This window comes from Amblyomma mixtum, chromosome 8, assembly GCF_055824585.1.
Source record: "Amblyomma mixtum isolate Tamu chromosome 8, ASM5582458v1, whole genome shotgun sequence".
Classification (NCBI taxonomy): Eukaryota; Metazoa; Arthropoda; class Arachnida; order Ixodida; family Ixodidae; genus Amblyomma; species Amblyomma mixtum.
Genome location: NC_143019.1, coordinates 6685640 through 6707802, shown reverse-complemented (window position 1 = coordinate 6707802; position 22163 = coordinate 6685640). Strand labels below are relative to the sequence as shown.

The 22163-nt window shown below is 50.1% G+C and overlaps 1 protein-coding gene and 1 pseudogene across 2 annotated transcripts; one reads left to right on the top strand and one right to left on the bottom strand.

Moving 5' to 3' along the window:
* Window positions 1–2623: 2623 nt before the first annotated feature.
* On the bottom strand, window positions 2624–6464 carry LOC149331218 (nucleoredoxin-like protein 2). Of its 2 annotated transcripts, none has more exons than XM_089555428.1 (3): window positions 6122–6464; window positions 5179–5282; window positions 2624–2793 (listed from the first exon to the last, which is right to left on the bottom strand). In XM_089555428.1, the coding sequence occupies exons 1-3, from the start codon at window positions 6308–6310 to the stop codon at window positions 2649–2651; spliced, it is 438 nt and encodes a 145-aa protein (XP_089411554.1). In that variant the 5' UTR covers window positions 6311–6464; the 3' UTR covers window positions 2624–2648. The 2 variants fall into 2 exon arrangements, with proteins under 2 accessions (XP_089411554.1, XP_089411555.1); XM_089555429.1 differs by having other exon boundaries at window positions 5179–5264.
* Window positions 6465–11562: 5098 nt separating this feature from the next.
* Window positions 11563–20625, top strand: LOC149331217 (uncharacterized; annotated as a pseudogene).
* The last annotated feature ends 1538 nt before the right edge of the window (window positions 20626–22163 follow it).

Sequence of the window (22163 nt, the reverse complement as noted above, 5' to 3'; positions counted from 1 at the left end):
GCTCCGTGCTCGCGAAGAAAGTCGATGCCAAGGATGACATCGCGAGAACATTCGCGCAGAACAGAAAAGTGGCAACGAATGTGCAGCCCCGGACCGTAACCCGGGCCGCACACATACCGAGTGGTGCGACAAGATGTCCGCCGGCCGTACGTATGTCGGGGCCGTCCCAGGGTGTCGTCACTTTTTTCAGGGCCGTCGCAATCCGTCCGCTAAGGATAGAGTAATCTGCGCCCGTATCGACCAACGCGCTAACCTCCTTTGTGTCGACGAGAACAGGGATATCCAAAGAGACCCTTCCTTCAGCGCGGCCCGTCGATGGCTGTTGTGGATGACTCAGTCGGTGCGGCGGCGGAAACTGGTCGGCGACTGGGGTTGCGTCGTCGGGGCGATTCAAGCGGCGGGTAGAGGGAAACTCTTCGGCGATGCGGCGTTCGGCGTCGGGGCGATTGGGTCGGTGCGGCGGCGGAAGCGGGTCGGCGATTGGGGTTAGGGCATCGCGGCGAGTCGAAAGGCGCGTCGGGGAAAACTGCGCAGCGTTGCGGCATCCGACGTCGGGGCTGTTCGGTTGCTGCGGCGGTGGAAGCTTTGCGGCGGATCGGCGTTCGGCGGCCTCGCCTCCAAAGGCCGCCGGAGCTAGTTTTCCCGACGAGGGCTCGAGGAACCGCGTTGTCCTGAGGCGAAACGGAGCCCAGAGGGAGAAGACCGGCGTGGAGAAGGCGATCGCGACTCGCGGCGAGGAGGAGACGGCGAACTGCGCTGGCGGGTGACATACTCGGCGATGTCTTGAGGGTGCTCTCCAGGCCGTGGACGGGGGCTGTCGATAGAAAATCCGCGTAGTCCCATTTCGCGATAGGGGCACCGCCGGTAGAGATGGCCGGCCTCACCACAGTGATAGCAGAGCGGTCGTTGATCCGGGGTGCGCAAGAGGTCAGTCTTCCGCGGTGCCTGGCGCCGATCCGCCCAGTAAGGAGTAGGCTGAGCAGAGTGCACCGCGACCAATGGTGCGGTGTAAGGCAAAGGCCCAGGAGATGGGGCCGCGCGGCGCACGACGTCCGCGTACGTGACTGGCTGGACCGGAGTCGGGTACGGCGCGGGATCGTATGGAGTCGGTGGCGGCGCCGGCAACACTGCAGCGTCTGGTGCTCTGAGGGCCTGCCGGACTTCCTCGCGGATGACGCTGGTGACGGAATCGACGCGAGGGGCAAAGGTTCCTTGAAGGTGCTGCAGCTCCTCGCGGACCACTGAACGGATGAGTTCACGAAGGGAGTCCGGATTCGTCCTGGGATCATGGTCGAATCGGTCAAACGTTGACAGTGTCGACGACGGACGCAGTTGCCGGGCGTGCTGTTGGGATCTCTTCTGCAGCAATTTCTCCATGTGGACGGCCTCGGCCAGAAACTCCGCGACGGTGTTGGGCGGGTTCCGCACGAGGCCGGAAAAGAGCTGGTCTTTCACGCCGCGCATGAGGTGCCTCAGCTTTTTTTCTTCAGGCATTGCCGGATCGGCGCGATGACAAAGACGCGTCACATCCTCGACGTACATGGCAACACCCTCATTGGGGAGCTGAATTCTAGAGGACAGGGTGCGCTCCGCGCTCTCCCGGCGGTCGCTGTTGGCGTACGTACTCAGGAGCTGACGTCGAAAGTCCTGCCACGTCGAGAAAGTAGCCTCACGGTTTTCGAACCATGTGCGCGCAGAGTCCTCAAGGCTAAAGTACACGTTACGCAGCTTTGTAGCGGCGTCCCAGCAGTTGAAGGTCGCAACCCGTTCGTAGTGCGCCAACCAATCTTCGGCATCTTCAAACAGGTCACCGCGAAAGGGCTTAGGCGTTCGTGGGGTCTGAAGAGTGAGATAGGTGGGGCTGGCTGCAGGGACAGTCGGAGGCAGGGCGGGTATTGGCGTCGCCATGAGTGGAGGGGTAGTCGAGGGCTCACCGACAAAAGGGAGGGCCTCGGGGGACAAGCCTCGGATCCTCCGGCTTTCACGATGGACAGGGGTGGTCACAAGAGGCGGGCGTGTCGAGTCGTCCTCAGGAGTAGGGAGCATCGGCCGCACCTCCACCAGTGTCACGACCAGAGGGGCCGTGGAGATAGGCGTCGGGAAGAAGCCAAGACTGGGAGCCTTCTTTTAATTACAGCGCCAGGTTCCAGGACACCGAACAGAACAAGCGCGCCTCGAGAGCCCACCGCCGCTTCGTCGTCGTCTTCGACTCAGCGCGGAGGCCGCGCGGCGCGTTAGGCGCGTGGCAATATATTATAGGTATACAAAAGCCAGTGTCGAGCTGTGCAAATGGATATGAAAAATGCGTACACAAGCACATTCGATAGTACTGGGTACAAAGATTGCGACTGTAAGCTTTCGCAGAAACCTAGGAAAAGTTCTACCACTATGCAGGCTTCGCGAGTTTTGTACGTTAAAACCCGGATGACGTAAAGGAAAAAGTGCCGTTTTTATACTGTTTACTATACTTGCCAAATACAAGGTGTACATAACGCGTCAGCCAGTTGCGTCATTGCATGTACATCTGCTCTGTTGATATACAGGTGACGCAACGCATTTCATTACACCTTACGCAATGTTCGCGGGCACGTTGAACGCGTTGGTCCCAAGTAAGCGGGCTAATTGTTGCATTTGTTTGACGAGTTTGTTCATATGCAAGTGAGCCAGTCCTTGAAGGCCTGGCTGCCTTTGGTCTGGACGTCGGGCCTTCCGTTGGCGCAGATGAGCGCCCCGTCCGCCTTCAGAACCACCAGCGTTGGTATGCCCGCCACCTTGTAGCGAGTCTTCAGCGTCCTGCGAACAAAGTAACTTTGCGTCCATTACTCTGTCCCGAGACAGTTTTTATACACGTGTATAAGATGCACATATCCTGGCTACATTTGTACCTTTATGCACAAACTCCTTCCTATCGCTCGCCTACTGAGTTCGAACCCGACCGTGGCGGCCGCGTTAATAAGGCGGATAATGATAAGGAAAGAGGCTATTCGGATAATGACAGCGTCCATCATACCGCACCTCAACTACCCTCTCCCGTAACAATGAGCTGGCTCACCAGCTTGCCTGCGATACTATACACCGGGCGCCGGGGATTCCATGGACGAGTCCACCGACGGAGCAGGCGGTCAGGGCTTACAAACACACTGACGACGAATACTACACGCAGCGAAAATTGGACTTAGCTGATTTACCGCCACCACACCAATCCTTATCGATCCGTGTGGCTCGCATTCTTCGCCGAATACAGTTTAATCTTCTACGTACACCAGCCAAACTTCATCTATACCGGCGCACTTCCACAACTCAGTTCCCAAACTGTCCACACACATATGCGGCCATAGAGCACTGCCTTACTCAGTGCCACGCTGCCTTCCAGTCCCCCGCCTATCCTTCCCCCCCCTCCCCCCCCCTCCCCCCCCCCCCCCCAACCGTGGCTCATCTGGCTCGCCTCCCTAGATCTGAAGCAGCAACGTGTCCTCGTCGCCTTGGCTCAGGACCTATTGAACGCCCAATAGAAAGGATTTTCTAATAAAAGTGTCACACCACCACCACCCGTAACAGATATCAATCATGACGGAACGGAAAAATAAACGCGCTAATTAGAAAGGCCTCTAGACTGGCGTTAAGATTACCACAAGTGCTTCATAACATCGTGTTAAGATTAACCCCATGCGTCTCAGAGAGGAAGTACTTGGACGGTCTGGGATTCTACTGGGCTTTCGAAGAACGTAAAAAATCTATCTGCTCGACTCCCAGATCAGGAGACTTAAACGGATCAGGACGGGCCGCACTCTCCTCACTAAACTCAGACTTCTCAACCTATAGAAGACCATAGCGATCAAACCACAAACATCGCTCCAGAAATCAGAGACACCTTCGTGGTTAGACCGCTGCTCAGGAGTATCGACCCGGCCAACCACGAGGGCTGAAGTAATGCCACAGAGCTAAAATCTTGGACGAACATCTAAAAAAGGCCCAGTTTGTGATGTACGTGGATGCTTTGGTTTGGTTTGGTTTGGTTTATGGGGGTTTAACGTCCCAAAGCGACTCAGGCTATGAGGGACGCCGTAGTAAAGGGCTCTGGAAATTTCGACCACCTGGGGTTCTTTAACGTGCACTGACATCGCGCAGTACACGGGCCTCTGGAATTTCGCCTTCATCGAAATTCAGCCGCCGCGGCCGGGATCGAGCCCGCGTCTTTCGGATCAACAGCCGAGCGCCGTAACCACTGTGCCACCGCGGCGGGTACGTGGATGCATTGAGGTATAAGGGCAGAGAGGCGGCCGCAGTAGATATACGGAGTAACTATACCAACCAAATGCATCCGGACGGCGGAAAAGGTGGCGATAGCCCTAGCAATCTCGGAAGTCAACAGAAGACGAAACAGTTACTGGGTAGTATCAGACTCACAAGCAGCCAGTCGAGCCATCCAAAACAATAAGGGTAGCCTCATAGAAAACAAACTCCTGGCCTGCCGGCCAGAAGGAACAGACACAGACAGGCAAAAAACAATCGTTCTGGGTCCCCGATGATGATGATAAAAGGATCTTATTGGTACAGAGAGCTATGACTGGTCCGACTCTTAAGGGCCGGCCCTCACAAAAACTAAGGGGGGGTCCCTGTTTTCAAGATTATTCCGGAGCATTCTAACTGCGACACATCTTCTTTCACTCCCATCTTCCTTCTTTCCCTCACGGCACGGTTGAGGTGTCCACCGAGATATGTGAGACAGTCACTGCACCACTCATTTCCTGATAACGAAACTTATCATTTCGACCGCCTGGGGATCTTGAACGTGCACTGGCATCGCACGGCACACGGGCGCCTCTTGCGTTTCGCCGCCATCGAAACGCAGACGACGCTGCCGGGGTCGAACGGGTCCTATGGATCGGTAGTCGAGAGCTCTAGTCACTGAGTCACCGCGACGGGTCCGTAAGCCAAAATGGTCATTCTTCAGTCACTAATTAATTAGCCCGTGCATATTCGGAGTCACAAATAATGAGTGCGAAAAAAACCTAACATGTTATGTTGGTAATACGATAGCATTAGAAACGGTTTATGCCTTTACCGGAAGTGACGGAACTTCCGGTCTGGTGACGTCACTTTCCTCCAGTCAATGGGCGAGTTTCATGACCAACGATGTATTTTACATTAAAAAACATTGAGCAGCGCGTCACTCACAACTGCAGATTATCGCCGAAGGGAAGCGAAAGCCATTCTGCGTGGTGGTTCTTCAGGTCGTCCCGCATTTCCTCCGCAGTTCGGTTCTGCGAGAGGAACACGACCTGCGTTGGTGAGAACAGTCTCCCGTTGGCTGCCTGCCGCGTCGAAACCACGCCAATTCCCACCGAGCAGCCACGTGTCTTTTACACCGGTGTTGCTCTTAACGCCTTGCTAACCACTGAACTATTTCTAACCACGGTGGTGCACGGCTCGATAATAAGCGCAATCTTGTGCATTGCTCTTTGCTCCAGCAACATGGCGGGTATCAGCGCAAGCTACTAGCTAACTAGTTTCAATAGCGATCATTCACTTGGCCTTCAATCTTCACGGGTCCTTGCCCGCACCAGTATAGCTACCCGCTGAATGGAAGCCGTGCCGATTTTGCATCGAATGCCTACCAGGCCGAAAGGAACTTGGCGGTATGTGGTGCTCCAATCCTAGCTGCCTTTCGTTGCAGATTGAACGAGGGATACAAAAACTAACCCTTCAGGTGGCGCTGCTAATACAACAATTCACTGGGGAGGAACGGCAAGTCCAGGCACAAAAGGGCAGCCTATATGTTCACATGCAATGTAGACCTAACCCAAATGCATCGTGACCGCTTGAGACGAATTGGACCGGGACTCTGAGGAAGCGTTCAAGCACTTGTTCCCCTGGAGTACCACTTCTGCCGCCACCATAACTGCGCTTGTCATATGGCCTGGTGATTTATCAATAACGCTATACTCGTCCTTGCGTTTTATGCGCATTTTGTGCCACGGATTGGATTACAAACTAGCCCAAACCCACACCTTACTAATCTTCGTCTTTAGTTGCGTCGTTTTCTCTGATTGTCACCAAGTTACCAACCTGAGCCCAAGACGTGCGGCGCAGTTAAGCTTTCGGGTGCGCATACACGTACCTCGACAGGGAGTCCGAGTTGCTTGGCTTCCCGGTATGCCTGGGCCAGCAGGGGCGTGAAGGAGCAGCACGGCGGACACCACTGGGCCGAGAAGTAGAGGCAGACGATCCGCTTGTTGCGCAGGGCCGCGTCGGCCGAGATGCCGGTGCCGTCCTTCGTCAACAGCACTTTGCCCCGGAACAGTTCCATCCACGACCCACTCTGTCAGAGGGTGGGCCGAAAGGCGAGGCACGTTGGGCTGCGCAGAAGGCAAATCATGCCCACGTTCAATTGTTAAGAGCGCTACGCACTATTTTAGCGGCAACCGCGCGAAGCCTAGCCCATTACTGGCAATGGGTAGGGAAAGCCGAGACATGGTAGTTGTTTTATATGTGGTTTTGGTTTCAGTTTAGTGTATTCTTTTGTGACTTCTCTCTGTAGATCAGTGTAGATGTGTCCTTAACACGAGTTAAGGACATCGTAGTCGAAATCAAGAGGAAGAAATGGGCTTGAGCAGGGCATGTAATGCGAAGGCAAGATTAACCGCTGGTCTTTAAGGGTAGCGGAGTGGACTCCAGGCGTACAGAAGCGTAGCAGGGGTCGGCAGAAAGTTAGGTGGGCGGGTGAGATTCATAAGTTTGCTAGGATAGGGTGGCCGCAGCTGTCACAAGACAGCGTTAAGGCGGGGGTACCACGGCGGACATCTTGGACAAGACGTTAGTTCAACCACCAGGGCGGCTCCACTTGTCCGTGGAAGCGAATAAGCGCTCCTCCGAGACGGTCTGGTCCTCCTCTCTGCGCTACCTTGACCTCCTCTCCCTCGCGTTGTGGCAGAAGGAGGCGGTTAGTCACGGAGGGGGGATAAACGCCACGACAATGACGACCGCGCTCGAACGTGTTTGGCACACCCGTACTGCTTCTTTCGCCCCTACGCACCCCTTGGCGGCCCTGCCATGGTGCCTGGCGATTCTTTTTTAGGAGGCACTATTTCGAATGTGACCTTTTGCGGGGATAGTTGATGTGACATTGTGTTCAGTTGGAGTCAGCGCCCGTCCTGTCCGTCTTTGTGTGTGTTTTGTGTAGAATTTAGCGCTGTTTTTACTTTCCTGAACACGAAGTCTCTATATCTTTGACATTTATAGAAATTATATTTTGTTTCCATTTTTTTCCAGAGTTGTACACGTTGTTCTATAGTTATTCTTTTCTCGCGACCCTGACAAATATTTTGATGACTAGCAGCGGCAGCCACGGCAAGCAATATTACAAAATAAAGCTTCGTAGGTTCCACTGGCATCCATAACAAAGGGCCACAAGACATCTATGGGCTATGGCCTTCGTAAAACTATGGATGATGTCGAAATGGATGCAGCGGAACAGTAGATGACCTCTTGGTTTCAAAGGGCGGTTGCCATGTGTGTTGTCACAGCCTTTTCTGAGGTCAAAGGCGCGTGGCGCGTAGCTTGTGTGCTATTGATTCCCGTTCACCATGCAAACGTTTATTTCGCAATTCCAGGACAAACACCTGCAGTGAAACATCAACCCGAGATTTCGAAGCATGGCGAGTGTTTTTATTGTTTACTCACACACTGCCAGTGCTATGTAGAATTCTAAGAGACAGCTGATATGGTAACAGCAAATAAGAGAAAATGGGCAGAATAAGGCATATCAGAATGGTACAAACATATTGCGTTCAAGTCGTTGGGTCAGTAGCTGCGGAGAGGAAAAGAAAGCAATATCACAGTGTGTTAGCCCCCTTCATCTCCCACCCGTTCCCGATAATAGCTTGGGAGAGGTAGTCTGTGACGTTGAGATACGTTGCAAATAATGCTGATTTTCTTTTTTTCCGTCCGCGCATCCATGCATGATAACAAAAATCCCGAAAGCGCTTACGGCCGCAGCCGGCAACATTCTTTTCGTTCACTTTTTATTGTCAAATAAACTGCTACCACCACCAAGGTTCGAAAAACGAAAAGGAAACACTGGCTGTGAAACTTCGACTGGAGACTGCGGGACATAGCTGGAAAGAGCTAATAAGTACTCATTACAATCGCGTCGAGTTTCTCCCTACTGTGGCCTTAGCATAGCATTTCCATCCATTCATTGGAACTGCATTTTGTAGCCACACGAGGCAACGTTCCTGCTTTTGTGATATCGTTAGTGATCAGCACGAAATTGTGATATTCGAACAGTTCTAATTCCCTGCTGTCTTGTGAACACGGATGTGAGCGTGCGGCAGCATCTGTCTAGAAAATAAGCGATCGAATGTGGATATTGCACTACCCCCCCCCCCCTCCCATCTTTTTGTACTGGCACTGTTTGTGCAGTAAATTTGTATAGTAAAAGGCTCATTTCTTCTCCATTCCGGGGAATGCGGGAAGTCAAAACTATACGCACCGTGGTAGTCCTCTAGCTAATGTCCGCAAAATCAGTGGACTTTTGCTTTCACGTCACTTTTCAACTGAAATCGCTTCTGCTGCTCTGTTTCGTTTGCTCTGTTTCGTGTTTGATCTAGCATAAGAAAACATTTTGTGCTCACCCTGAGGTCTGGGGCGAATCGATCCTTGCACAATTAGTGAATTTCGGCGATAGGTAGCGGAAATTCGCAGATCTGGCCTCCCAGTGGTCTGCATTGTCCAGGAGCCGATGCGAAATATATGGCGGCGTTTCAAGACAGCGCTTCTCAACCGATGAGCCATAGCGCGAGGCAGGGGTGCAAGATCGTGTCTTCGCCCTAGGATAATCATCTCTGGCCGCCTCCTGTTTCGCTACTCACAGCGTTCCCTGTGCTCCTTCTAACACGGAGCGCCCGGTAGCTCTCTCGCTGAAAAAAAAAAAAATCTTCTAGAATAGCTGTGGAAACTGCGCAACGGCACCGGTTGTCAGAGCGTCAGCCAACACAGGGCATTCGTCCCGTGGATACATAAGCCCGACAGAAGTCGAGTTCAGTCCGCATTTTGAGGGAATGTGAAAAACAAAATCGAGGAAGAGAGTAGAGGAGTCTCGGTTTTCCTTCTCAAAAGTTGCTCTTTCGAATACTGCTCTTTCTCCCCGCAGCAGACGCACACAGGTCTGTCTCCTCTTTCTTGCCTGGCCTTGGCTGCAGAAGAACCTTGGGTTGGAACGGCCGCATGTCAATCGCCTTTGCAAAACATCAGCTTCGCAGAACTGTGAAACCCCCTCCCTATTGTAAGCAGCGTGACGTCAAAAAGTTGTGGCCCGGTTGGCAGAACTGACAACTTTTGGTTCTGAGCAGGTGTTGTTGGTCCCGAGGGCTCCTTCGCCGCCTTTCTACCCCGATTCGAGACGCCTCGCCTGCCCTCACAGGATAGAAGAGGGGAAACGTTTGCGCTGAATGACTTAGGCCGGCCGGGTGGCGTATTGCCAAAACATATCCTGTGCACGCATTCGAGCAGACGACGCCCAGGAGTGCTATCACGTGACCTCACGCAACTTCCGTCGGCTGAAGCAGCGCTGGCGGCGCCTAGCGTTTGCAAAGCGACTCTAGAGAAGTTTCGGTTTTGTTTTCATGCAGGGACTCGAATTCACGCGCACTGCCTCGGCCCTCGTCGCATTTTTTTTTTGTCGTTGCGCGAGGGTGCGCCCAGCTTTTTTTTTTTCCTCTTTGCGTGCAACGCGGCGCCTTTGTACTCGATTCACACGCACTGCCTGGGTTCTCGTCGCGTTTTTTTTTTGTTGTTCTCTTTACGCAGGCGTGGGCGCGACGTCATTGCACAGCTTTTTTCTTTTTGCGTGCAGCTCGAGCGAGCTCAGGCTCAGCATAGAGGAAAACCACATCCGCTGGTGTCCGTGCAGCGTATACCAGTGGATGCAGTGATACGTAGAGGTGCCGTCAAAAGTAAATGGAAGGCAATATTAACGAAAAATTTAATAATTGCACCCCCCCCCCCCCCTTAATTCATGCATCCTTGAATACATATGTGCAGACTAATTGTGGTTGCGCGAATTGCACTGTCCACCAACAAACATGAACCATTATGCTTTAGATTTAAAGAAATTAATATTTTTTTTGACCAAGTCGCCTTCCATTTACTTTTAACGGCGACTGTACATACTTTTTCTTTTCCGCAGGCTTTCTAGGGGGCATGAGGTCGGCGCCGATAGCCAAGCGAGATGTCAAGCTTTGATGAATATAAACGCTGTTAAAGTAGTTAGCTTGTTTTTTCCGGGCATCACGCGTCTGATGTGCTACTATTTAGTTGTTTGCTGCATTCAATCAGCGCCTGAACTCTGTAGTGCTTTAGCACAATGAAAATGAACGTGTAACCCTGTTTTTATAACATGCACATGTTGAACCCTTTTTCTGGAAACATGCACCAACTAGCCACCTGTTGGAGACGGAGGGGTCCTGGAGTTGACTGACTCGTTCAGCCCCGCAGGTCCCAGCTCCGAAGAACGATGTCGAACTCCGATATGGAGGAAACTGTACATAAGGTTTATTTTACATATTTACAGTCGAGATGGGAGTGTGTTGGTTACAAAACAACACCCCATTAAATGTCCTTCGTATTCTTGAGATCTCTGACTAGGGAATAAAGTTCGGAAAACGTTCTCCAGTCAGGTGGACAGCTGTGGGCACTGGCGGTACCACCCACGTCAAGGGGCGGTGCTGAACTCTCCCGCAGCTCGGTCGATGGGAAAGCCAGCAGTCCTCGAACACTGTCGTGTCGAATTGGCAGGTGCAGCACCTCCGTGGGAAAGGAAGGCCACGCCGTTTCCCAGCCGGTGGACAAGGGGAAAGACACGTCATCGAAGGCTCTCGTGTCGATTCAGCACTGTGTTGAGATCGGTGCCCCCTGGGAAAGTAAGTGCGCTGCGTTTCCCAGCAGGTGAAGGAGGGGCCTTGTACGCCCCCGCCTGATGTCCGAAACGCAGGACCTCAGTCAATGTCGCAGTCGCCTTTCAAGTAAAATCAACAGCGTGACCTTTCACGGCGTCACTCTGTCCGGCGACCCGTGGGCAGACTTGGCCACCTGACGCCGCCGCCGTCGCCGCTGTTCCCCGCCGCACCTTTGTTGCATGACTCACGTCTTCCTGGAATTCCTCCCAGGCCTGTGTTCGCCGGTCTTAACATACCCACCAAGTATCACTAAGGTAATAAGAGTTGAGAAGCTAGCTGCACAAGACTTCATTTTCGAAGAATGCCTGACATGCAGTGCGAAAAGAAACTGAACGCACGATTGAGCTGAAAACTGGAAAGCGTTAAGTTTAGTGCGCATATGTCGATCAAATGATATGTCGCCAGTCGGATTATGCAAGCAGTAGAATGTTCTGCAGTCTTGCGCACTGTTTTCCAGAGAAATTCGCAACTACACGCCTACCAGGTGGACTTCACCACACAATGGCATGCGCCCTTGTAGGGTAGATTCACCGCATGGCAGCAGTGTCGTGAGGAAAGTGGGCACGTCAGAAAGACAAGACCATGACTCATTTTATCACCAGGAAATGTTAAGCAAATCAGTGTACTACGTGGTATCTTATTTCATGATTGCCCCGACAAAAGGCCCCGACGAAAGGGGGAAGGGGCACTGCTCGGCTTCTTGCGAACTTCTGGCCTGCATGACAGGCTGTGACTTTAACGAACGCTTACTTTCGCTGTGACTTCAATTTTCTGTTACCCTCCTTTCTCTTTCTTTTTCCCTCACCCCCTTCCCCCGTGTAGGGTAGCAAACCGATTATTCTTTGGTTAACCTCCCTGCCTTTCCTCTTCTACCTCCTCCTCCTACGCATTCCGCACTGCCCTCCACCCGCGCACTGTACTTTCGTGGCCGTTTTCTAGGTACTTCTGGGTTCAAAAGAGCTGAGAATTTAGCAAGTTGGTACGAGCACTCGTGTTGCCACTCCGCCTACGTCCTTGTGGTGCCACAGCACTTGTTCATCATCGGCGCGAATTTGTTTCCATCGCACTTTCATTTTAACTGAACAAGAGCAGTTAAAATGGACGAGCATCCCCAGCCACTCGAGCTGGAGGTCGTAAAAGTCGAGCCCGCGTCAAAAGAGTATGAAGCGGTGTATCGCGCGAACCTGGTCGACGAGGCAGCCGTCAACGAATGGCTGGAAGCATACGGCGTCGAGACAAACACGTCCTGGATCGTCCAGAAGGTCCAAAAATCAGGAGAAAGGTACGTTGCTGAATAGGCGATACTGTTTTTATCGCTGTATTCCAATTATTTTCAAGGCATTCTACTCGGATGTGCACTACACGTCACTAGCTAGCGAGCATAAATCGCTCTGCTGCGCAGAGCTACCGCAGCCGCCTGGCCTAAAATAGACAAAGGGAAGAACGGTAAACGGATATGCATGAAAAAAAGGGGGGGAGGAAATGGCGCAGTAATTGTCTCACATCTCGGTGGACAACTGAACCACGCCGTAAGGGAAGGGAGAAAGGCGGGAGTGAAAGAAGGAAGACAGAGGCGCCGTAGTGGAGGGCTGCGCAATAATTTCGACCACCTCACATCTCGAGATCTTTAACGTGCGGTGACATTGCACTGCACACGGGCGCCTTTTGCGTTTCGCCTCCATCGAAACGCGGCCGCCGCGATCGGGTTCGAACCCGGGTCTAGCCGTGCGCAGAATTGGGAATTCTTAACATTTATAGATCCTTGGGAGCTATCTTACCACTCCAAATGGTTTATGGAACAATACCCATTTGGTTCCAACTGAGAATTGTTCCATAAACCAGTTGAACTGAAAATGATTTTCCCCATGGCTGTGATGGCAAGTTCTGCCACAAGTGGAGCTTGTGTGACAATCCGCTGGGCAGGTTGCGATGACGCCGCAAGGTCACGTGACCCAGGTGGCCCACCTGCCCACTGGGCTGCTTCTCTGGGGACTTTTCATGGATTTTCTCCGACACGAGGTCCTGCCGCGTTAAAAAAAGTATAAATTGATTATTGGTTACCTGAATAAAACATAGAGCTATGCCTCGTTTCATAACTTGTTGCAGTAGAGTGTAAAGTATACAAGCACGAGGCGACGGCATCCAGACTCGTGTAGTTGTCTGGCAAGAATGAGGGTGAGACTCGGCATCAGCTTGAAGTTGAAATACTCACTCCACTGCAACGAATTGTGAGACAAAATGTTTGCCAGTGCTATCAACCCGACAACTCCACTTTGAGTAAAATTAACGCTTCTAAAATCACTCAGCAAAACAAACTAACAAGCATAACTTCTGCAAACCCTTCACCTTTTCACAAGTTGCATGATTAACCGCTAAAGTAAACACTAGGCAGCTGTAGTGTTTAACTGCAGAGGTAACAGAAGTTTGAATGATCTGAGATGGCAGTTTCAGATAAGATCACATAATGAGAGGTTGGTTGACAATATAAATCTACCTAATAATTTTGTAGGCCTTTGCCGGCTGACTGGGGAGAATAATATTAAAATAATATGTGCATCAATGTCAGACAGCTACTCACTGCAAGAGCTCATCTCAAGTAACAGTAAATCAAATTTAGCAGTCAATTTTGGTCAAAATTCTTAAGCGAAATCCACACTTCAGAAAGCATGCACCTGCTCCTGTGCAGACTTTGCATTTTCATGAACTATTTATGTAAAGTCTTCTTTTCATGCAGTGTGCTGTTAGCCTGCATGACAGAAGGACAGTTAGGTTTGCTGACAAGTGAACAAAGAACTGCGCAGCATTTTTGCAGTAAACCTGCACTGCAGCTCTTAAAACCATTCTGTTCTAGTATAATTTAATTTAAACAGCATGTAGTAACGCCACTACTCCTGCTCAATGTTTCATCTGTGTGGTTTTCAGAATGGTCTTCCACAAGGTTTGGCGTTGCCAGCACAACAAGCGAAACAAGGTGTCAAGTCGGCGCAATGCCGCGTGAATGGCTAGGCTTGACATCAAGATAAAAAGCTGACCGAAGCCACAAGGAGAAATGATGAGTACCTGCGAAGGAATGTGCCCTTGGTTGCCATCATAAGAATTGATAGCAGGCATACCCATAGCACACAGTCAGCAGATGCCCTGCGCCTTCTTCGTGGAACCCGCACTACGCGGGAAACATTCCTGCAATACTTCAGTGATGGGATGACAGTTAGCGAAGCACGCAGGCTGCATGAATCTAAGCTTTGCCTGGAGGAAAATGGACCAGTGTTGTTGGCCAACGGTGCCTTAAATCCTTTGGCAAGAACCGTGCAGCACTGGCACAATGTCTGGAGGACTGCGTGCTTTGGCGGTACCACTATGGCGGTATCCACTTTGGCGGTATCCACTACTGAAGCTGGAGGAGAAGGCACCCCTCTATGCAGCCAACGGTATGCGAAAACTTGTTACAACAACATCCCTCATCATGGGGTGCATGTAGCTAAACATAGTGTCTCATTATTTTACCAAAAGTATTGTGCTTGTGGGTAACTGTAACCTGCCACAACAATTTCATGTAGGCCAGTACCTGTGTAATATTTTGGACCCTTGTATTTTGACAATGACACAGCATGATCTGTGCAGGCGTTCTTCAGTGTACAGAGCCAGATTCTGAGACTCTTAGTGCATATAATGTGCCTGAAATCTCTTGTGAGTGTACACTTGGCTTCTCACAATTTCCAGGCACTGATGTGACGGTGCGCCGGAGTGACAATACCACCTGCTGGGCTATTCTAGTTGTCACCCCCATCATGAAGCGGGCCCAGGCACTGGATGCTGCAAGAGACATAGTCTTTATAGACTCCACGGCCTCTTGCGACAGCACAAAATGCACCGTCACGGTGGTGCTGGTGGCAACAATGGCTGGTGCTGTGCCAATAGCGGTGCTGCTTCACAATGAGCAGAGCACAGAAGGCTACGTGGCTGCATTTCAACTTCTAAAAGACACTCATCCTTTCTGCTTCGGAGGTCAGGCCGTAAGTAGGAAAAACAATAACACTGCCTTTAATTTGTGCATTGCAGAAGCTAACTTCAAGAAAATATGCCTTCATGTTTCCTTCCCCATTACTTCACCACCATAAAATGTGGTTGTCTGCCAAGAATTGCAAGAGGTTGTAGGTCAGTGTTAGAGATGCAATTCTAGGCTGTTCACGAAAGCACCCCATAATGAAAAATGTAAGAGCGATATTTCAACACTGTGCTAGACAAAACCCATACCTTCGCCATATGCACTCAGTGAGGGTGCAGTTACGGCTCAAGTTTGAGTTAAGAATAGAGGGGAACAGAATGTTGCTGTTTACTAACATGTCTGTGGCACGAAAGGGAATGATATCAGTTCCCATAAAATTGCAATGGTCATACAAACATGCGAACAGCCATTTCTCTAAAGGTAAAAAAATTGTTGTACAGACTAGAAAGAAAGCACACGTAACTTTTTGGGCCTACAGTATAAAAGCAAAAGTGTTGAAATGTTCACATTACTGGCTACCTGCATTCTTCAGAGCACACTCAATTCTCTCCATATTAAAATTTCTTAGGACGGTTACCTTGCACTTATTGATTAGCTATTCCGTATTGATTCTATTCCGTACCTGGGGTTAGAGGCTTTCATGCTTCAGCGTTTCTTAAGCAAATATTCCGTCTCCTCAGAGAGCTTGGCAGTATGCCGTCTACCATCCTACCTTCTACTTCTACTGAACACTACGCAATGACAGATGTGAGACTATCGTCCAATGCCTGAACATTAATGTCGTCGCCCTTGGTTATAGCCGAATATCTGTTCTGCAGTGAGACCTTTACTTTCCCTCTTACCACTAACGCGTTAATGGGCTTCCGTCTCACTGGTTTTTCCCATCCCTTCTTCAAGCATACGAGGGGGTACTCAAAAGAAACCGGACTTATTTTTGTTTGAAATTATTTGTTCACATTTTAAGCACAGACCTTCAATCTCCTTCAAAGTATTCCCCACTTGCAATGATACGCTTGTCGAATGTTTCATTCCATTTTTCAAAACATTGTTTAAATTCATCTTTTGTGATGCTTGACAGTGCCTCCGTCGTTTTTTTCTTCTCCTCAGCAACATCAGCGAAACGCTTTCCATTCACCTATTTTTTCATTCTAGGAAACAAAGAAAGTAGCACGGGGCAAGGTCGGGAGAGTATGAGGGTTGAGGAATAGGGGTCATGCCATTTTTGGTCCAAAATTGTCGTAGAGACAGGGCTGTGTGAGCAGGGGCATTGCCATGATGGAAAAACCAGTCACCCGACCGCCACAAATCAGGCCGCTTCCACCGCACACTGTTGCCCAATCTTTTCAAAACATCCAAGTAGAAAGCCTGGCTAAGTGCCTGACCCTGCGGAACAAATTCTCAATGGACAACTCCTCTCAAGTCGAAAAAACAAATCAGCATTGTTTTGAGGTTTCGTTTCACCTGACGAGCTTTCTTGAGGCGAGGTGAATTTGAAGTTTTCCATTGGCATATTGTTGCTTTGATTCAGGATTCGATTCAGGAACACGAGTTGTCCCCATAGCATCGTCCTTGTACGTCTTTTTTAATATTTCAAGAGTTTCCATTCAAATTTTTCCGAGCAAAATTCAGAATTTCACCGGTGCACGCTGTGCACGAAAATCAGCCTTTGCAAAAACGACATTCACACAAAACAGTCGTAACTCTAAAACACTGCCTAAGCTAGTCTGATCTCCTTCAACGACGGCACTCGGCTTACTGACTCTGGAATGTTCGTTCTATGCGCTCCTAGTGGCAAAACGCGGTACCACAGAAGCTTTGCCGACCAAAAAATTTAGTCCGGTTTCTTTTGGGTACCCCCTCGTAGGCTAAATCAAGACCTTACCATCCTGTGGCCGCTACAACGCACCTTTCTGAGAACTTCCACATCCTGCACGATACCAGGATGAGCGCACAGTATGAAGTTTATTTCATTTCAGAAGGAACATGATCCGTAAATTATTCCTCTCTGCAAACTCTACCAATAACTCCCCCTGCTGTTCCCAGAACCTATGCCATAGTCGCCTACTGCGTGGTCTCCTTCTTTCCTACCTTGGCATTGAAGTCAGCTATCAGTACACTGCAGTGTGTTTTTATTTCGTTCTCTGCAGATTCCTCGTCTTCATAGCAGCTTTCAGCGATCTGGTCATCATGGCTAAATGCGGGTGCATACGTTTGTACCACCTTCAGTTAGTACTTAAGGTTATTTACGATAGCTGCCACCCTCTTGTTAATACTATAAATTCCTCTATGTTGCCAGCTATATTCTGACTGATAAGGAACTCCACACCTAGTTCTGCTATCTCCACTAATCCACGATAGCATAGTATGTGCCCACCTTTTAGGACTATATGCCTCATCTGTCCTAACCTCGCTATGCCCCACGACATCCCATTTAATGCCTGCTAGTTCCTCCAGCAGCACTGCTAAGCTAGCCTCACTGGATAAGGCTAGAGTTAAGCGTCACCAGGTTCAGTTTCCAGCGGCGGTCTGTCCAGAGCAAGAGATTCTTGGCACCCTCTGTTGTGTCACAGGCCTGACCGCTGCCTTGGTCAGTTGCTGAGCTGCCGCTGGAGACAGGGTTAACTAGTGTATTCATACAGGAGGTTTCGACCAAGTACTACACCAGGGCGGCCAAATTCTGCTCTGGTGAGGAAGTGCACTGTCGGTTCTGGTCACCGATGTCAAACCTAACCCCAGGCCTGGTTATGCAGTTCCATCGACAAGCGGATTGGGTTATTTCTACTTAACAGCAAGCTAGCCATGGCATCCATGTCATGGATACTGACCTTTTTTCTTTTTTTTTTGGTTTCAACCGAAAAGTCCAACCCCTACTAGTAAGCCAGAGTCCAGAGTATGCATACGCTGTCACTTCTGCATAGTGATATTATTTGAGCTGCTTTAAACTGCGGCAGAATTTTCTTGTCTGTGATCCTCATTATAACAGTCCTCTGAAAGTAGCGGATATCCGCCAGGATTCACACTATGTGCAAATGTTTCGCAACAGATGATGTAAAGTCAGATTTCTAGAAGAAAGCTAGCCACAATATTGTTAATCAAAAAACAAAGATCCAAGGATGAATCCTTGCAGGTCACGTGAAGAACAAACGCTAAAAGCTATCAATTGTTCTTGGCTTGATAGGCGTGCTGAAATCGGCTATTGTTCTCGCTGCAGGCACCACACGTATTCATGACAGACAACTCCAGTGCAGAGAAGACTGCACTGCAGGAAACATGGCCTACAGCCAGGCAGCTTCTGTGCCATTTTCATGTGGCCCAGGCAGAGTGGCGCTGGCTGACAACTGCCCACAACCATGTTGGCAAGGGCCAGAGACGGCAACTAATGTCAACATTCCAGGAGGCAAGTTTTGTCCAAACGTAGTTCTTTTTTAAAGAGGGGGACTGTGCGAAATTACAGGCACAGCGTAAATGTGCATATGTGTATGTGAAAGGCACTGGCACATTTCTCACTAAAGGATTCCAAACTCCAACTACAGGTCATGTATGCTGACACAGAAGAGAAGCTGGAAGCTGCGAAAGCCAGGCTTGGGTCTGAATCCCACCAGGGCTACGTAGAACGGGTGAAGGCATTCCTCAAAAGGGAGGAGGAGTGGGTGCTCCTTTTCCGTGCAAACATCACCACACGGGGGCACAACACAAATAATTTCTCTGAGGCCACCATCCGTATCCTCAAAGACATCGTGCTCAGCAGAGCAGAGGCCTTCAACGCCGTTGCACTAGTGGATGCAGTGGCCGTGGTGTGGGAGAGATACTTCGAGAGCCGCATCCTCCGCCATGCTAACAGCCGTGTTGCCAGTCATCACCTGGCTTACAAACGGCTCCTTTCCCGGATGCCATCAGGAGCTGCTGACACCATACGACTAACAGGCCACAACCTCTATGCAGTGCCCAGTGCCACACGCCAAGACACAATATATGAAGTGTCAGCAGATTTTGGAATGTGCAGCTGCGCAGCAGGAAAACAAGGTGCTTTTTGCAAGCACCAGGCGCTTGTCCATGAAACTTTTGGGGGATTGTTTCCCAATGCTCCGCCCCTGAACACAGGAGACAGGCATCAATTGGGCAAGCTGGCCTTAGGCAACAAGTGCCCCCCTCTGGATTTCTTTATGCCCTTCCTGGAAGGAGAGCAGCCTCAAGAAGAGCCCGACCAGGCAAGCTGCAGTTACGAAAACCCACAGGCTTGTGAAGCAAGCCACATGCAAGATGACTGCCAGCCCTCCACATCAAGACAGCTGTCACCTACTGCGCAAGACTGTGATCAACCCCAGCTTGCCCAGGTGCATATTCCCTGTAAAGTTCCTTCTCATTCTAAATCCTTCTTTCCTCAGCAATGCCAGTGCAGGTAAAGACAATGAACATTTTTTCTGGTTGATCTTTGCAAACTTGTAGAAAAGACACTTTTTAGAGTTCATGCTGAAAGTAACACAAATGTAGAAATACAAATTCTAGAATTCTCTGCGATACATATTACCTTGCCGATGTTAGTTGCACATTCAAGTCTGCAGCTTTCCATTCAGATGAAAGGCTATACCAGGCAAGAATGAATAAATGAGCCACAGTTTTGTCTGTAAATGCTGGGAACATTTGCAACGGACGTATATATCAAGAATGTTAAACTCAGATTGTTCCACTGACCAGGTCTTTACCGCATATGCATGAAGAGGTATGCCTTGCTACAGTGAAGTTTCATGTCCAGCAAATGAATATTCTGATTCAGCTCAGAGCTTGCTGCAAGGATAGCAATAGGGTGCCACGGTCATAATTGGCTACTTGTAGCAATTTCAGACAAGTTTAGTTTAGTTTATGAGGATTTAATGTCCCGAATCAACTCAGGCTATGAGGGACGTCGTAGTGAAGGGCTCCGGATATTTCGACTACGTGGGGTTCGTTAACGTGCACTGACATCGCACAGTACACGGGCTTCTTAGAATTTCGCCTCCATCGAAATTCGACTGCCGCAGCTGGAATTGAACCAACGTCTTTCGGGTCAGCAGCCAAACGCCATAACCATTGAGCCACCGCGGCGGCTAATTTCAAAGAAGTGTGCATGCAAATAATGAGAATGCTAATATATAAAAAGAAAGAAAACCAACATGGCAATCCTCAGCTGCTGCAGCCCAGCCTGCTACTAGAACTTCCATCATAGGGTAGATGATAGCTGCAGAGCTTTGGACATTCGAAACGCTCAAAGTGGACAGAATCTAGTCATTCAGTTTCACAACCTTTCATGCAGGAAAGAGAAGATGTGTACCAGAGCTTGGAGTCCCAGCTGCGCCGCCTGCATGCCATGAATGAGCACAACCCTGCATATCTAGAAACCCTGCGGTGTCTTGGGCATGAGCTGGACCGCGTGCCCAATGGAAATGACGCAGCTGGGCTGATGCTTGCCTTCAAGGCAACCGCAGCAGCACGGAGGCACCGGGGACGTCAAATCCGGGTGCAGCCTACAAGCATTGCGAGACGCCGGCCGGGGTTGACAAGGGGCTCCAAAAGGGTGGCAGCTGGACGCCCACCAGGTCAACCCTGTTCCAAGAGGCCAAAAAAAGGCCCCACTTCCTTCGGAGTAATGTGCTAGAAAATGTCCGAAGTGCAGAATTGCACTGAGGACATTTCTCGAGAAGATCAAATGCAACATGTCTATTCTTGATAACACACTTGATTTTGAGGGGCGTGTCATGTACCGCACGCAACACTGTGCACTTGTTTGTGATGTCAGGTTTGTGCTGCTAGCTGGAAACGCATGCATTTTAAGAAGGAATTTTGCACCACACGATTGATGCTCATGAATAATTCAGTGAAAGTACGGTGCATAGTGCCCCTGACAGTGGCCTTATCCTGAAGTCTTCCTATTCCAAAATCTGATGTGAGTTCTCATGTGTGCTGTTCTCATAATTCTTGATTTTTTGGTTTGGTATGGTTTAGTAGGGTTTAATTTCCCAAAGCAACTCAGGCTATGAGGGACGCCATAGTGAAATTCCGACCACCTGGGGGTTCTTTAACGTGCACTGACATCGCATACTACTCGGGCCTCTAGAATCTCTCCTCCAAAGAAATTCAACCGCCGCGGCCGGGATCGAACCCGCGTCTTTCGGGTCAGCAGCCGAGCGCCATAACCACTGAGCCACCGCAGCGGGGCCTTGATTTTTTGATCGTCTTCTAACAGTCCGGCAGACTGCTGCAAACTGTACTGTTTGGTCATAGCTATGCTCTTTTCTGCTTGAAAAGAGTAGCATGGCTCTCTAACACTCCAAAGGTGAACACAGCTCTGAGTCTGCAATTCTGCTGGGTGTTCTTGTGCATGTTTGTCATTCCTTGGCATTTTCCCTGACTCTATGGTGGACTCCAATGCATCAGAGGCTTTTGTACACTGCAACATATCTTTGGTTTTTTGCACTGCTTTGCCAGTTGCTTTTTAAAGACACACGGTGTTTTCAAGATCCTTAAGACAGCCTTCAGCGACCACCTCTCTGATTTAACCACTTCCCCGCTGGCCATGACACAATCAAGCAGCAGGTCTTCCGTTACAGTGCTGAAGTTGCACTGGTTAACTTGCAACCTTGCAGCTGCCAGTCTAAACTTTTCACCTTTCCCCTCCTTCATACTGTAAAGTTTTACTGCCCATCGCATGGCCAAGTTTTGTTGAACACTGTAAGGTGAACTTTGCTTAGAGGCTTTCTTCTACATTTTGTGCACTGCCTCAGCTTTAAGCCTGCTCGGAAACACAAACACGGCTATTTGCCCTTCAAGTGGGATCTATGACAGCTGCACGGCTGCCCTATATCATATTGATGCATGCATTTGAAGAAACAGAAGTAGTGCATGCACTAGAAGAGGAAGAAGTTAGTTGGCTCTCACGCGCACGTTCGAACCACTGAGGGACCGCCGCAGGTTTTTCGTCTCTGCGCTGGTGTTCTTTTTGGCGTTGCACGCTACAGTTTGGTGGAGCAGTGCTGGGTACGCTTCCCGACCTGCACACTCTGTACAGCGCCACTACGGACCTCACACCGGTTCACCAGCGACCCAGCCGCCGTCTCCGCGGAGAGTCGCCTGAATTTGGGCCGCTTCCCCCGCCAACAAGGACGACGCAGCCTTGACCGCCGAGTTCAACTGACATGGCCACTGACACCAGGACCCCGCCGCCG

Excerpts from the sequence above, each read along its gene's own strand:
- LOC149331218 (XM_089555428.1), bottom strand. The coding sequence starts at position 6,310 with ATGGAACTGTTCCGGGGCAAAGTGCTGTTGACGAAGGACGGCACCGGC. Across the intron at positions 5,283-6,121 it reads AACTCGGACTCCCTGTCGAG|GTCGTGTTCCTCTCGCAGAA; the intron begins GTACGTGTATGC and ends TCACCAACGCAG. Across the intron at positions 2,794-5,178 it reads TTCGGCGATAATCTGCAGTT|GACGCTGAAGACTCGCTACA; the intron begins GTGAGTGACGCG and ends CTTTGTTCGCAG.